This window comes from Carcharodon carcharias, chromosome 12 (assembly GCF_017639515.1).
Source record: "Carcharodon carcharias isolate sCarCar2 chromosome 12, sCarCar2.pri, whole genome shotgun sequence".
Classification (NCBI taxonomy): Eukaryota; Metazoa; Chordata; class Chondrichthyes; order Lamniformes; family Lamnidae; genus Carcharodon; species Carcharodon carcharias.
The window spans coordinates 89,116,822-89,133,736 of NC_054478.1; the positions used below are offsets into that span (position 1 = coordinate 89,116,822).

At 42.3% G+C, this 16,915-nt stretch overlaps 1 protein-coding gene across 2 annotated transcripts in view; it reads left to right on the plus strand.

The window, feature by feature from the left end:
• The window catches only part of itga4 (integrin alpha 4), a 169,637-nt gene that overhangs the window by 36,879 nt on the left and 115,843 nt on the right, over positions 1-16,915 (plus strand). For both annotated transcript variants that reach the window (XM_041200111.1, XM_041200112.1), the window contains exons 8-13: positions 3,735-3,797; positions 3,885-4,022; positions 4,106-4,214; positions 7,620-7,714; positions 11,414-11,504; positions 14,186-14,231. In XM_041200111.1, coding sequence (XP_041056045.1) covers positions 3,735-3,797; positions 3,885-4,022; positions 4,106-4,214; positions 7,620-7,714; positions 11,414-11,504; positions 14,186-14,231 — 542 coding nt within the window. The remainder of the gene's footprint in view (positions 1-3,734; positions 3,798-3,884; positions 4,023-4,105; positions 4,215-7,619; positions 7,715-11,413; positions 11,505-14,185; positions 14,232-16,915) is intronic.

Below are 16,915 nucleotides of genomic sequence, written 5' to 3' on the forward strand. Positions count from 1 at the left end.
ATATAGGCAAAACACACCGTCTCATGCTGAAACGTTAGGGAAAAAACCCTCAGACCAATATCATCAAGAAATGGTGGAAACAAGATACAAGTTACTGGCAAAGAACGCCATGTTCTTGCTCCAAACCTTCAGAAAACCCTCAGGCCAATATCACTACGATTTGGATGAAACTTAAAATTCCTAACACGGCTGGTCTGTCCAGTGTTGAATGTAGGCCTGAGTCAAGGTAATCAGCCCTGACCCCCCTCCTGACTGCAGCATAGATACTCAGATGTGCTCTTATTTTATAATAAGTTAACTTAGACATGTAAAAACACATTTCCTGTTGTTGCAATGCCCAGTTAGTTGATTCCACACAAAGTCCAGACAAATGTCATCAGCTCCTGCTGGTTGAAACAATATGGGGTTTTCCATGGAAGATGTATCCAGATGAATATTACTAGTTCTCATTGTATGCGCAATTCTCCTGCTGTTTGAGGTGAGATAGTAACATCACCCTGGCTCCAAAGTTAATGAAGGTTTGAATGACCCTATTTCCTGTACTGTTGTCTGTGATACAGATCTTAGTTGCATAATTCCTTAAGTGTACTGTATTGATGACATGTTCTTTGTGCCATTGCATTGGGTAATCTTGATTGCACTAGTCAATAGCAGGTAATGGCATGTCCCTGGTACCATTGTTCCCTGATAGCACTGAGTACAATGCCTGAATCCTTTGGAGTTCCAACCATGAGGTCAAAACATTTCCGTGAGTTTGAAATTACATTCCATAAATTTCCCAGTTGGAGGGGATTCTGATCCTGCATGTACTGATACTAATTGTTGCGTAAACCAAATCCCGGAAGGAAACCTGGCTTACTGGCCATACCCTTTTTCTTGGTATCCTGAAAAGGAGAAGACAGTGTACCGATCTCAGCAATAAGAGGTCTAGTAACATTTTTTGAATTTCATAAATTAAAAGTAAAATTTCTATTAACAAAAATAAAAAAATTTAAGTGCACAAAATTACAGTTACACAATTAGGGTTAGCCTTAATATAAAAATATTCCTCCAAAAACCCTGTACTTGGTCAAACCCAGAAGTAAAAATCTTGCCGGCAACACTCCCTTAGAGATGTCTACTATGAAATCCAGTAATATTACACTAGGCAAACTGCTGTAGCTTCAATGAAGGCTTACCACACAACCTCTACCCTCTTCAGTCTGCAGTGGAATCCACTTCAGAATAAAGCTGCTTGCTGCAGCCCAAGACTTTTCTGGCTTGAATGGATGGGTGATTCAGATTCAGATTCATCCTCTCCCATCTCAGAGCTCCAGCTATGGCTCAAACAGCTCCAGCTATCTCTACCTATCTTCAGCTATCTCTCTAGCTCCAGTTGCACAGTAACTCTTATTTTTTTTCTTTCATCTCTGGTTTCATTGTTTTCACACACACTTTCTCAAACCCTTCCAAATATAAGATCTTTCATGTTTCCACCTTGTCTTTGCTTTTGGGTCAATAAAATATAATAACCCTACTACTATTTACATATGGAACTCCTGCAAGATGCAAACATGTTCCTTGTTACCTCTAACTCCCCTTTGATATTCAAAAAAACTCTCAATTTATCTCAAATTGCAAATGTTAGATCTAGCCTATTTACTTGTACCTCAGACTTAACTCCTTTATCCCTTCTCGTGTTTCCAACCCCCAAACAGTCTGACTTTATCAATCTCTTGCCTAGCTTAAGTAAATTGCGTGCTCTCTCTGGTGCGTGCATGCGCGCTCTCTCTCTCTCTCTTCCCCCCCACCCCTGGGCTGGCGCGCATTCTCTCTCTCTCTCTCTCTCTCTCTCTCACTGCCGCACATTCTCATTCTCTCTCTCTCTCTCTCTCTCCCTATCTTTCCCCCCCCCCAACCTCTGGCTGGCACGCGTTCTCTCTCTCTCTTTCTCTCTCTTCTCCCCCCCCTCCCTCTCTCTCTCTCTCTCTCTTCCCACCCCCCCCCCTTCATCTCTCTCTCTCTCTCTCTATCCCCTCCCTGGCACACGCACTCTCTCTGCCTTCTTTACAGAATAACACAATATTCCCTAAAATATTTTTTAAAAATCCATTCTCTCACTTTCCTCATAACAGGTTTTCCTCCTTGCTTTCCACAATTTTTAATTTACAGGTGTGAACTTTTTCTCATTTGCAGACTTTGTTTCTGTGTTTGACTCCCTTCTCCTGCAATCGCCCCCATGCCCCTGCCCACTCATTCATGTTTTGGAGGTCCAGTCAGCCCTGCCCCAGTCCCATTTCTTCCAGGTCTGACTACCAGGTCCCCTTCTCTATGGAGTTCCTAGAACAGATAGCAGGGATTGTGGTTTCTGCATATAATAGGTTGGATTCTGGAGAGCATACTGAGGCTGCAGTCCCTGCCATTAGTTCTAGCAGTAGCGCTGAGAGGGATCTGTTGTAGAGCATTAGCAGCTGATGTTAGGTAGAAGTAGGATTGAGTAAGCAGGGCCAAATAGATGACAATGAAAGGTGGTCTGAATGGCAGTAAAGGAGAGGCAAGGGGGCTGAAGTTTATAGCAATGCTTTTGAATGAGGGAAGGAACTTGGAATGGATGGATTAAAACACACAGATTAGAATTTGTAATTGGAGGCTTTGGGGACCGGGAGCCACTATAGATCATCAGGGGCAATAAGATGGGTGAGTAGGATTTGGTGCAGTATTGGAGTTTTGGATGAGCTGATGGGGACGGAAGGCCACCCGGAAAGCTTTTGGAATATTGGAACCTGAAGATGATCATTTCACCATGGATGAAGCATTCAGCAGCAGCTAAGTCGGGACAAGAATAGGTGATGTTGTGGAGATGAAAGTACGTGGCCTTTGTGATGGGAAGAATATGAGGTCAGAAGTTTAGTTCTGAGCTCAAAAGAATGCTGAGGTTTTGAACAGTCTAGTTTAAGCTGAGATAGTGGCTGGAGTGGGATGAAATTGATAACATAGATACTGCATTAATAAGTGTGGGCCAAAGGCAATGGTGTCAATCTCTGATGTTTAACTGGAGGAAATTACAACTCATTCAAAAGAGGACTTTAGACAAGCAGCATGGCAGTATTGAGGCAATGGATTGGTCAAGAAAAGTAATGGAGAGATAGTTCTAGGTATCACTGGCATAAGATGGAAGCCAATTCCTTTCCTTCAGATGGTATTTCCTAGGTGCAGCTTAGAGGAGGGAGCTTAGTACAGATCCTTGGATTTAGGTGGTAATGATCTAGGGGCTGAAAGACAAGCCATTGCTTGAGATATTTTGGCTTTGATTAGATGAATGAAAGTGGAAGTAAGTGAGGGAAATCCCACTGAGCTGGAAAATGGAGGAGAGGCATTAGAGAAGCATGGTATGGTCAACTGTGCCAAAGGCTGTTTAGGTGACTAAGATGGGTGATGCAGAACAGGAATTGGGATATTATTTGTGATTTTGGTTAGAGCTGTTTCAGTGCTGTGGGAGAAAGGGTGAAACCCCCATTGGAATGATTTAAACTGAAGTGCGGGAAAGATGGCCACAGATTTAGGAGGTGACAAATTATTTTCATCTATTCTTTGGTACTGCTAATGGATGATATTGGTGAGACTACTGAGTGTAATAATTCTTGTTAATATTGTGTGGATAAAGTAAAAGCTGTCTTCCTTCAAATTTGTATAGAAAGTGAATAGTTTTGGAAAAAAATTGTATATTTTGTCTAATGGCTGAAATTATTTTTTAGGTTTATATTTTTGAACAGCGTGAACAGGCTTTGGAAATAATTTTCACAGCAAAGGGTAAAATGGTATGTGTGGCATTCAAGGTTTGATTTAATTCTGTGAAGCTGGAAAAATTGCAACGTTTCACTTGCTACTTTTGCTTCCACTTCCAGCTTGGTTCATACTTTGGATCATCAGTTTGTGCAGTGGACCTCAATTCAGATGGCCTCTCAGACCTGTTGGTGGGAGCGCCCATGTACAGCACAGTCAGAGAAGAAGGAAGGGTGTATGTTTATTTGAATACAGGATTGGTAAGATTGAAGAATCCCTTTTGAATTAATTGATATTAATATTTCATCAGGCTTCATCATCTTAATAATGTTTTTTTTTAAAGGGAGTGATGAAGGAGCTTGCAATGGAGTTAATTGGAAGAAATTCTTACGCGGCAAGGTTTGGGGATGTAATCATTGACCTTGGAGACATTGATGATGATGGACATGCAGGTTTGGGACAACAAGAGTATGCGGTTTTAAAATTATTTTCTTTCTGAATGAGACCAGATCACATCAAGAAGCATCTTGGGACATTTTACCATGTTAACTTCACTATATAAATGAAAGCTGTGGTCGTTTCTGTAAAACATTACAGCCCTAAAACTCTCGCATCTGGCGATGCAAAAATACAACTGCCTAGATGGCGAGAGTTAGACCTAGTCATTCCAGGTTCTTTGTTCTTTTTCACCTGTCAAAGATTTCACTTGAAGAAGGCAGGGACACTTGCACTAAAAGCCAACCACATGTTGGTAGGTGTATTCTGACAATATGTAAATAAAAAACAAAAACAGAATTACCTGGAAAAACTCAGCAGGTCTGACAGCATCGGCGGAGAAGAAAAGAGTTGACGTTTCGAGTCCTCATGACCCTTCGACAGAACTTGAGTTCGAGTCCAAGAAAGAGCTGAAATATAAGCTGGTTTAAGGTGTGTGTGTGGGGGGCGGAGAGATAGAGAGACAGAGAGGTGGAGGGGGGGGGGGTGTGTGGTTGTAGGGACAAACAAGCAGTGATAGAAGCAGTTCATCAAAAGATGTCAACGACAATAGTACAATAGAACACATAGGTGTTAAAGTTAAAGTTGGTGATATTATCTAAACGAATGTGCTAATTAAGAATGGATGGTAGGGCACTCAAGGTATAGCTCTAGTGGGGTTTTTTTTTATAATGGAAATAGGTGGGAAAAGGAAAATCTTTATAATTTATTGGAAAAAAAAAGGAAGGGGGAAACAGAAAGGGGGTGGGGATGGGGGAGGGAGCTCACGACCTAAAGTTGTTGAATTCAATATTCAGTCCGGAAGGCTGTAAAGTCCCTAGTCGGAAGATGAGGTGTTGTTCCTCCAGTTTGCGTTGGGCTTCACTGGAACAATGCAGCAAGCCAAGGACAGACATGTGGGCAAGAGAGCAGGGTGGAGTGTTAAAATGGCAAGCGACAGGGAGGTTTGGGTCATTCTTGCGGACAGACCGCAGGTGTTCTGCAAAGCGGTCGCCCAGTTTACGTTTGGTCTCTCCAATGTAGAGGAGACCACATTGGGAGCAATGAATGCAGTAGACTAAGTTGGGGGAAATGCAAGTGAAATGCTGCTTCACTTGAAAGGAGTGTTTGGGTCCTTGGAAAGTGAGGAGAGAGGAAGTGAAGGGGCAGGTGTTGCATCTTTTGCGTGGGCATGGGGTTGTGCCATAGGAGGGGGTTGAGGAGTAGGGGGTGATGGAGGAGTGGACCAGGGTGTCCCGGAGGGAGCGATCCCTACGGAATGCCGATAAGGGGGGTGAAGGGAAGATGTGTTTGGTGGTGGCATCATGCTGGAGTCGGCGGAAATGGCGGAGGATGATCCTTTGAATGCGGAGGCTGGTGGGGTGATAAGTGAGGACAAGGGGGACCCTATCATGTTTCTGGGAGGGAGGAGAAGGCGTGAGGGCGGATGCGCGGGAGATGGGCCGGACACGATTGAGGGCCCTGTCAACGACCGTGGGTGGAAAACCTCGGTTAAGGAAGAAGGAGGACATGTCAGAGGAACTGTTTTTGAATGTAGCATCATCGGAACAGATGCGACGGAGGCGAAGGAACTGAGAGAATGGGATGGAGTCCTTACAGGAAGCGGGGTGTGAGGAGCTGTAGTCGAGATAGCTGTGGGAGTCGGTGGGTTTGTAATGGATATTGGTGGACAGTCTATACGTAAATAAGGCCAATGCCAAATTATCTACTACCCATCATATATATTCAGGGAGTGGTTTCACTGGACCTGGGTTGGGGGTTGTAGGGAGAGAGTGGTGAAATTAAAATTTAAATGACCATTTTCCTAAGGTGATTTGTCTAAGGAAATTGGCAAATTTCAAATTGTGACATTTTGAAAAGTTTTCCAAATTGCTCTTCCAGCTCCGTGGGCCCACCTGTGGTTTAGTAAGGTACTGCAACACAGGCAAATATAGCCCTGGCCTCAGTAGCAAAAGTTTCACATGATTCATTGTGGCGCATTGCCAACAGCTGCATCAGATTCTACTTAATGGAGGTAGAATAGGTAGAGCACTTTTTTGCTTAAAGGACATATGAACAAGTATTGACATTTGGCTGATGCCCAATTCTTGCCCCCTCCTTTCACACTGTTTATTTTCTGGGGCCAGTTGATGTATACAATTAAGGTATGTGCTGGGTTAATTTATTGTTTTGTTGGGTCACTCACCTCTAATTGAGATGGTGGGAAATGGAAGGAAATTCTGTGGCAAGGTGACCCAGTGTAGTTATGACTGGCAGTACAGGCTGAAGAAATGCAAATAATAAATTCTAAAGTTTAAGGAATTTCAAAGTTCACAGAAAATGAACACCAGTCATATTATGGGAAAGCCCATTACTATAATTATGGGCCTTCACTGAAGCTGTACAACACATCTGAGCACCAGCAGATTTTACCACATTTTAATTGGAGGCCACTGAGCATATTAGGTGCATGATAGACCTTAAGTCTCCATATCCATTAATATGGAGTACTGCCCATCATGTTGTTAGCCCTTGGGCAAAGAGGTTTAGTTCTGTCGAAGGGTCATGAGGACTCGAAACGTCAACTCTTTTCTTCTCCGCCGATGCTGCCAGACCTGCTGAGTTTTTCCAGGTAATTCTGTTTTTGTTTTGGATTTCCAGCATCCGCAGTTTTTTTGTTTTTAATTTTTAATGGACCACTTTGACTGAGGCAATGAATTAGTCACAATGACAAACAAATGGCTAAAAGTATCTAAGAACACTAATCCACCCATGCAACGTAAAGAATCGTCAACTCATAGATTTGTATCAGGGGCTATGAATACAACAGGTTTTCAGAATTAGTTTGCCCAATCCCAAAGTTGATATCTGGAAATATTATTGCTCCAATTAATTGGAGTTTTATTGATCCTCAGAGTTTGGTGAAGGTGTGTTCATGAAGGTTTTAAATGATGACTGCTTTGCTCACAATGGGCAGCATCTTTGTCACTTTCCCTGTGGAGAGCAGGGATTATCTGAAACTGTAGCTGATGACACCACTGTACAACAGATACAAGTTGACTACCTTTTGTTATCGCTAATGAAATTGCATTTCTAAAATGCAATAAAAGATGATCACATACTCCTGTGATTTGTGAAAACTAGTTAAAACGGATGTTTGTACCATTTTTATTTTTTGACCAGAGAAATGGCACTGCATTGTCTTTGTTAAAATTTGGTAGGCTGTGCTTATTGCCTGATAAATAAATTCATGGTGTTTTAAGCATGAAGTATTTATTTAAAGACCATAAAGGGAAAAATAACAGTGTGTGTGAACTAGGCAATTGCCCACATGCATTTGAGTCAAGAGGACACTGGATTCATTTTGCTTAATTTCACAACAGATGTAGCAATTGGAGCCCCCCAAGAAGAGGATCAACAGGGGGCTATTTATATCTACAATGGCAAAGAGAAAGGGATATCGTCCACCTTTTCTCAAGTAAGTGATTGAAATTTAATCTGATCTAAAACTTGGCCTGTGGTGAGCAAGTGGACCATGACTATTTCATACACTTGGTTTGGTTTTCAACTGCAAAGCTATAGTATTTCATCATGACAGCAGAATATAAGTAGATGTGTTCTGTTTTCAAAAGTAGACAAATTACATTTGCACAATTTTAAAATGAATTGATTATTGCTGCTCAATCTGTTTACTCCAGTCATGATGTATTTGAATTTCAATCTTGGATTTAACTGCAGTTGATCCTCAGTGAACAAATTTATTATTTGCCTGTGAAACAGGAGGAGGCAGTGGTGTAGCGGTAATTGCCACCAGACTGGTAATCCAGAGTCCCGGGCTAATGCTCGGAGGACATGGGTCCAAATCCCACCATGGCAGCTGGTGGAATTTAAATTCAGTTAATAAACCTAGGATTCAAAAAAAGCTAGTCTTGGTAATAGTGACCACAAAACCATTGTTGACCGACTTAAAATCCAGCAAACCTATCTTCCTTACTTGGTCTGGCCTACATGTGGCTCCACACCCACACCAATGTGGTTGACTCTTAAAATGCCTTTGAAATGGCCTAGCAAGCCACTCGGTTGAGTCAAACTCCTGTAAGGCCTACAAAAAGGAACAAAACTGGATGGACCAAACGGCATTGACCTGGGCACTAGAAATGACAATGGCAACCCCAGCCCTATCAACCCTGCAAAGCCATCCTTACTAACATCTGGGGGCTTGTGCCAAAATTGGGAGAGCTGATCTATACATGAGTTAAGCAAAGGTAGCAGCATAGTGGTAAATAGTCTGGAAGGAGTTGCCCTGGTAGTTCTCAGCATCGACTCTGAACCCCATGGAGTCTCATGGCATCAGGTCAACATGGGCAAAGAAACCTCATGCTGGTTACCCTATCACCTATCACCCTCCCTCAGCTGATGAATCAGTACTCCTCCATGTTGAGTACTGTCTGGAGGAAGTATTGAGCATGGCAAGGGCCCAGAAGGCACTCTGGGTGGGAGACTTCATTGTCAATTACCAAGAGCAGCTCAGTAGCACCACTACAGATTGAGCTGGCCAAGTAGCAAAGGACGTAGCTGCTAGACTGGTTCTGCAACAGGCGGCAAGGAAAATGCATGCTTGACCTTGTCCTCACCAATCTACCGGTTGCAGATGCATCTGTCCATGACAGTATTAATAGAAGTGACAGCCACACAGTCCACGTGGTGACAAAGTCCCATCTTCATTTTGGGGACACCTCCATTGTGTTGTGCAGCTCTACCACCGTGCTAAATGGGATAGATTTTGAACGGATTTAGCAACTTAAAACTGGGCATCAATGAGGCGCTGTGAGCCATCAGAAGCAGCAGAATTGTACTCGTACACAATCTGTAACCTCATAGCTGGCATCTTCCCCACTCTACCATTGCCACCAAACCAGGGGATCAACACTGGTTCAATGAAGAATGCAGGAGGGCATGCCAGGAGCAACAGCAGACATACCTAAAAATGAGGTATCAACCTGGTGAAGCTGCAACACAGGACTACTTGCGTGCTAAACAGTGAAAGCAGCATGTAATGGGGCTAAGTGATCCCACATAAATGGGTCAGATCTAAGTTCTGCAGTCATGCCACATCCAGCTGTGAATGATGATACACAATTATACAACCAACTGGAGAAGGAAGCTCACAAATATTCCCATCATCAATGATAGGGAAACCCAGCACATCAGTGCAAATGATAAGGCTGAAGTATTCGCCACAATCTTCAGCCAGAAGTGCCGAGTAAATGATGTACCTCGGCCTCCTCCTGAGACCCCCAGCATCACAGGTGCCAGACTTCAGCCAATTCTATTCACTTTACCTAATATCAAGAAATGGCTGAAAGTACTGGATACTTCAAAGGCAATGAGTTCTGACTATATTCCGGCAATAGTACTGAAGACTTGCACTCCAGAATTATCTGCGCCCTTAGCCAAGCTGTTCCCATACAGCTACAATACTGGCATCTACCCGGCAATGTGAAAAATTGCCTAGGTATGTTCTTGTGCACAAAAATCAGGACAAATCCAATCCAAACAATTATTGCTCCATCAGTCTACTCTCAGTCATCAGTAAAGTGAGAGAAGGTGTCGTCAACAGTGCTATCGAATCGCACTTGCTCAGAAACAACCTGTTCACTGACGCTCAGTTTGGGTTCCCCAGGGCACCCAGCTTCTGACCTCATTACAACCTTAGTTCAAACATAGACAAAAGCGCTGAACTCCAGAGGTGAGGAGAGAGTGACTGCTCTTGACATCAAGGTTGCATTTGACTGAGTGTGGTATCAAGGAGCCTTAACAAAACTGGAGTCAATGGGAATCATGGGGAAAGCTCTCCACTGGGTGGAGTTATACCTCACACAAAGGAAGATGGTTGTGGCTCTTGGAGGCCAAAAATCTCAGTCCCATCGCTGCAAGTGTTCCTCAGGGTACAGTCCTAGGCCCAACCATCCTTTAGCTGCTTCATCAATGACCTTCCCTACGTCATAAGGTCAGAAGTGGGGATTTTGGCTGATGATTGTACAATGTTCAACGTTTGTGACTCCTCAGTTACTGAAGCAGTCTGTGTTCAAATGCAGCAAGACCTGGACAACGTTCAGGCAATATTCTTGCCCCACAAGTGTCAGGCAATGACCATTTCCAACAAGAGAGAATCCATCACCGAATCCCCCACTATCAACATTCTGAGGTTACCATTGACCAGAAACTGAACTGAGCCAGCCATATAATTAGTCTCCCCAAAGCCTATCCATCATCTGCAAGGCACAAGTCAAGAGTGTGATGAAATACTCTCCACTTGACTGGATAAGTGTAGCTCCATCAACACTTAAGAAACTTGACACCATCCAGGAGAAAGCAGCCTGCTTGATTGGCACCACATCCACCACCTCCAGCATCCACTCCCTCCACCGCTGACACAGAGTGGAAGCAGTGTACACCATCTACAAGATGCATTGCATGCAGCATCTCACCAAGGCTCCTTCAACAGCACCTTCCAAACTTTCCACCGCCTAGAAGGACAAGGGCAACAGATGCTTGGGGATGCCATCACCTGCTTGTTCCCCATTCAAGCCACACACCATCCTGACTTGGAACTATATCGCCATTCATTCTCTGTCACTGGGTCAAAACCATGGAACCCCCTCCTAACAGCACTGTGGGTATACCTACACCACACATGGACTGCAGTGGTTCAAGAAAGCAGCTCACCACCGCCTTCTCGAGGGCAATTATGAATGGGCAATAAATGCTGGCCTAGCCAGCGATGCCCACATCCCGTGGAAGAATAAAAAAAACCTCAGGGCAGGAGTTTCTGTCTCTGGGATTATCCACTTGTGTGGAGCCTTGGCACATCTTTCCTAACTTGGGAGTTTGGCTTGCCACTAACATATACTTCTGACGGCTTTATTCCAAGATTGGATGATTTTGCCAGGAAATCCAGCTGGGAAGTAGTGTATGAAGGATAACTGAGGTGGACATAGGAGGATTATTGGAGCAAAGAGTGGGTCAACAGCCTCTAGGGAAAATGAAGAGAGGGAAAAAATATTCCAAATGGCAAAGCTAGGAGCTGAGTTGATTACCCGATGATAATTTGAATCACTGAGCTATTAAAAATTTAAATCTGGTGTTTCATTACTTCATTTTCAAACATTTACAGCGAATCCATGGACAACGGATTAGTAATACCTTGCATGCATTTGGCCAGTCCATAGCTGGAGGTGTAGATGTGGATGATAATGGTTATTCAGGTAACTTTCAAATTTTGATTAATATATTTAACATATTAAAATATTTGGTTTCACTTCATTCATCTAATGCTGTACTTTTTGAAGAAATATTATTTGAATGTTTTCAAGATTTGTTGTATGAATTTAATGTTAAAGCTGAGCAACAAAAAACTATCAGTTATGGGTTATACATTTTAAAATCAAGTAGAGAAGGAGATACTATTGGATCTTGTTAAACCACCACAGGAAACAACAGCTAGTAACATACATGTATTAAGGTGAAAAGTACTTTGTTTCCATGGCATAACATCTTTGTCACTTTCCCTGAGGAAAGAAGAAATTAACTAAGCATGGAATTGCAGAAATTGTAGCTGATACCTCTGTACAACAAATAAGAGTTGACTACCTCTTGTGTTTCGAAAATGTGACACATATGATCACCACATCATCCTTTTGATGATCAAATCATCGTCAGACATGGGTGAATCATGGAGTAATTTATTTTTTTTCCTGGCCTATGCACGTTTTACTCACATCTACTTGTTTTTTTCAAAAAGAGGAAAGGTTTATTTGCTCTTTGGTTTCTTTACAAATATGCATATTTTGAGGCAAAATTCAGTTTTGAAGTCAGTATATGGTCCTGAGTGTTATCTTCCAGAGGCCGTAGTTATATTTGGGAGGGCAGCTGGCTACTAAATCTACTAAGTTATTGCACAACGTTTAAACACACAGTCCTGAAATTTCAGTGGTCCATTGGGGTGGGAAATAGGCCTTCTCTGCCAGGTGGAGTCTGATTTGGGATGTTGACTGGGTTTTCACTCTTTTGAAGTTTAATCAGAAGAAAGTTGAGGTCACTCTTGCTTCTATGCAGAATGATGGGTTTAGAACTGACATTATTTGCATGGTCTGGGTGGGCCACAGGTACTTACCTCAATCCATCCTTGAAAGGCTGAATACTTATGGATTATTCTGCCTTAACATCTACTGAGGGCCTTTTCTGACCAAAGAATCAGCAGCATAAAAACAATTCAGCTCTGTAGGTAGCTGTTTGTCGGCATGGCAAAGGTAGTTCATCTCTGCAGTGACAGATTACCTTTGTCTCAAGGGAGTTTGGGCCTTTTCAGAGGCCTCAATAGAACTATTACCAGATCTTAGCTGGCAAGACTACCATGAAACCCTTAACTTTGGATCAGGCGGTATTGCTGGAGTTGCTCAGGAACTGCCCCATTCACAGCTCCTTAACATAGACGTGGGCGGGCAAAAGACTACATATGCTCCTTCCTTACCATGATCTTTAAAAAAAAGGCAAAAGCCTGCCAAGACTATATTCTGTCCAATTTTCTGCTCCTAGATCCAGAGATTTGCTGGTTATCCAGCTGGTGTACAGGGCACAATTTCAAAATTTGTGGATGATACGAAACTTGTAAGCATTGTGAACTGTGAAGAGAGTAGTGTAGAACTTCAGAAGGACAAGTTGGCGGAATGGGCTGACAGTTGGTAGATAAAGTTCAATGCGGAGAAATGTGAAGTAATTCATTTTGGTAGGAAGAATGTGGAGAGCCAAGAAAAAATAAAGGGTACAATTCTAAAGGTAGTGGTGCAAGAGCAGAGGGACCGGGGTGTATATGTACGTAAATCATTGAAGGTGGCAGGATAGGTTGAAAGAGTGGTTAATAAAGCATGTAGCATCCTTGTCTTTATTAATAGGAGCATAGAGTATAAGAGCAAGGAGGTTATATTGAACTTGTATAGGACACTATTTCAGTTCCTGCTGGAGTATTATATCCAGTTCTGGGCGCTGCACTTTAGGAACGATGTGACGGCATTGGAGAGAGTGCAGAAAAGATTCATGAGAATGATTCCAGGGACAAGGAACTTCGTTTATGAGGAAAGATTGGAGAAGTTAAGACTGTTTTCCTTGGAGGAAAGAAGGCTGAGAGGAGATTTGATAGAGGTGATCAAAATCATGGGTCTAGACAGAATAGGTAGGAATAGACTGTTCCCATTCATGAAAGGATTGGGAACAAGAGGGCGCAGGTGTAAAGTAATTAGTAAGAGTAGCAAAAGTGACATGAGGAAAAGCTTTTTCATGCAGCGAGTGGTTAAGGTCTAGAATGCGTCACCTGAGAATATGGTGGAGGCAGGTTCAATTCGAGCATTCAAAAGCAAATTTAAGAGTTATCTAAAAGGAAGACTACAGGGTTATGGGGCAAAGGCAGGAGAATGGCTCTAAGTGAATTGCTCATTCGGAGAGCCAGTGTGGCCAAATAGCCACCTTCTGTGCTGTAACATTTCTATGTTTCTGTATTTAACAGCCAAATGCTTTCCAAAATTATAGTTGCTACCTCAGGAAGAATTACACTAAGCTTACCTTTAAACTGAATCCTGCCTCAATATGGGGAATTGTGCAGAAAGCAAAGTGCAAGTAAATCATCTTTCTGACTTGGTCTGGGCACAATGTTTTGGAGTACATAGTTCAGTAGAAACCATTACACCTATTGTAGAGTATAAGAAAGTGGTTTATGGTGAATTTGGTTTCAGATTGCTGAATCTGTATGGAATTTCTGAATGATCAATGCATGTAGAACCAGCCATTCATTCCCTTCTAATTAATAATGACCAAATAATATTTTAATGCTGCTTTGAAAGGTGAATTTGCCTAAAATTGAGAATAACTAACATAAATTTGTTGTTCTTCACAGATGTAGCAATTGGTGCCTTTATGTCCGACAATGTTGTGTTGCTCAGGTAAGATTGAGACATAATTATGGGGAAAGATGATTTGGGTGAATGGAAAATCATGATTCCCCAATTGACAAGATATAAAGCAGTGATATCATAGTGCACTATATGCTGTTTAAGTTTTAGAAATTAATCCTGCAGCTTTGTTTTTGATTCATGGTGATGCATGCAGATTGTTTGTAGCAACCAGCAGATTTGCTATTTGTTCTGCAATTCCACATGAGGTTTTCAGTGATGCTGTTTTGCTTTCAACATTGCTTTTATTCAGGATATAAAGGATTTAAAAAAATGCTTATGCTTTTATTGCATTCATAACATTTTTTAGGAAGTAACATGTCAATTGGACAATTGGACAGTGAAAAGCTGTATGATGCAGTGCACTTCTAGAAAGCCTTTGATAAAGCCAAAGATGAATGCAGCTCCATAAGGATATAATAAGCCAAGTTTGGAGGTGGATTAGTTGAAAGAGAGGAGGCAGCAGGTACTAGTTAGGAGAGTGATATCAAGCTTGGGAGATAATTTGCCATAGTCCACAAGGGACCATAGGTATCCCTCTCCTTTAGAGGGAGAGAGAGAGACAACTGGTTATATAGCTTGAGGGATACCACTCTGTATCAAGTGTAGGCCAAGGCAAGAAGGCAAGCCTCAATGAATTACCACAGCCAGGCTAGTAATTGAACTCTTGCTGTTGGCATCATTCTGCATCACATCTAACCAACTGAGCTAAATGATCCCTGCTTGGGAACTACACTGAATAAAATAGCCAGTGATTGGACACTGTAGGGATTCAGCACCAATCCACCTAAATGGCCTGGCATTCAGAAATACAGAACAAGCTGATTAAATCATTCGCAAAGAGGGGGACACTGGAGTTGATTAAAACAGCTAATAATTCCAGAAGGATCCAAATTTGTGAATGAGCAGAATTGCAGTGGATGAAATTGAATACAGATCACGTAAGGTGTTGCACATGAAAGAAGAATATGTGGAATATATACAATGGTACTGAGCTACCTAGGGGAAAGGTTAAATTAGCAACCCTAAACTCTACCTTTAAGCATATCCGGTCATTGCAGAGCAGCACCCAACAAAGCAAATACAACACTGGCCTAAATTCCCAAATCAAAAGCAGCATTTATTTAAATAGTGCTGTTAATATAGTAAAACATCCCAAGGACCTTCACAAGTGTTACTGAACAAAATTTGACATGCAGCCACCAAAGGAGGTATTAAGGCAGTTGCCCAAAAAGCTTAGTCAAATACATAGCTTTCAAGAAGCAATTTGATGGAAGAAAGGGAGGAAGATGGAAAGATTTAAGGAGGGAATTCCAGAGTTTAAGTCTGTGTCAGCTGAAAGCAAAGCTACCATTCGTGGAGAGATTAAAATTGGGGGATGGGCAAGAGACCAGAATTGGAGGAGCTCAGAGACCTTGAAGGGTTGTAAGACTGGACGAGTTTCTTATTCTTTCACATTTTTTATTCTTTCACGGGATGTGGCATTGCTGGCTAGGCCAGTATTTTTATAGCCCATCCCTAATTGCCCATGAGAAGGTAGTGGTAAGCCGCTGCCTTGAACCACTGCAATCCGTTTGTAGAAATAGGGAGATGTGAGGCCATGGATGAGTTTGGAAAGAAAATTAGAATTTTAAAATTGAGTTAGTACTTAATTGGGGGCCAGTGTAGCTCACCAAGTACAGGAATGATGGGTAAATAGGACTTGGTGTGAGGAGACAGGCAGCATAATTTTGGATGAGCCAGCCTTACAAATGGTGGAAGATGGGAGGCCAGCTAGGAATGTGTTGGAATAGTCAAGTCTAGAGGCAACAAATGCATGGATGAAGGTTTGAGCAGCAGCTTAGCTGTGGTGACGTTCCGGTGGTGAAAACATGTCTGCACCATCTTGGTGATGGTGCAGACATGTGCTGGTCAGTTCACCCTGGTGTCACATATGACAAAAAAAATTGTGAACAGCCTGGTTCAGCCTCAGATAGTTGCCAAGAAGAGGGTGGAGTTGTTACCTTGAGAACTGAGTTTGTGGAGGGAACTAAAGACAATATTCACCTGAAAGGAATTTCTGCTCATTCAGTACTATATGTCGGACAAGCAGTCTGATAATTTGAGGGGTTGAGAGAGGTGGTGATGAGGTAGAGTTTGGTGTCAACAGCATATATGTAAAAACTAATGCAGTGTTTTCAGGATGATGCTGTTAAGGGGCAGCATGTAGACGAAAAATACGGGACCAAGTTAATTCCTTGGAGGTTACATGAGGTTACGGGAGTGGGGTCAGAAGGCATTGCAGGTGATTCTCTGGCTTTGATTCGATAGACAGGAATTGAACCAGGAGACCACAGTCTGGGTGGAGTCTAGTTCATTATTTTAAATCTGAGGTGTTCTGTTAGATCACATCTGAAGCAAAAAAACTGCAGATGATGGAATCAAACAGAAGCAAATTGTGGAAGCACTCTGAGCAGTCAGCAGCCATGGAGTAAATAAGCAAGATAACATTTCAAATGTATACCCTTTGTCAGAACTGTGAACAGTGTTTAAAAAGGGACAGAAGGAAAAAAAGGGAAATGGAAAACAAAGATGAAGAAATGAAGTAATCTGTAAAGTGCTCAAATAAAACCCTGAAGATGGTGAATGGCTGAAGTAATATTAACAAACAAAAAGAAGCATAATGAGAGAAATTG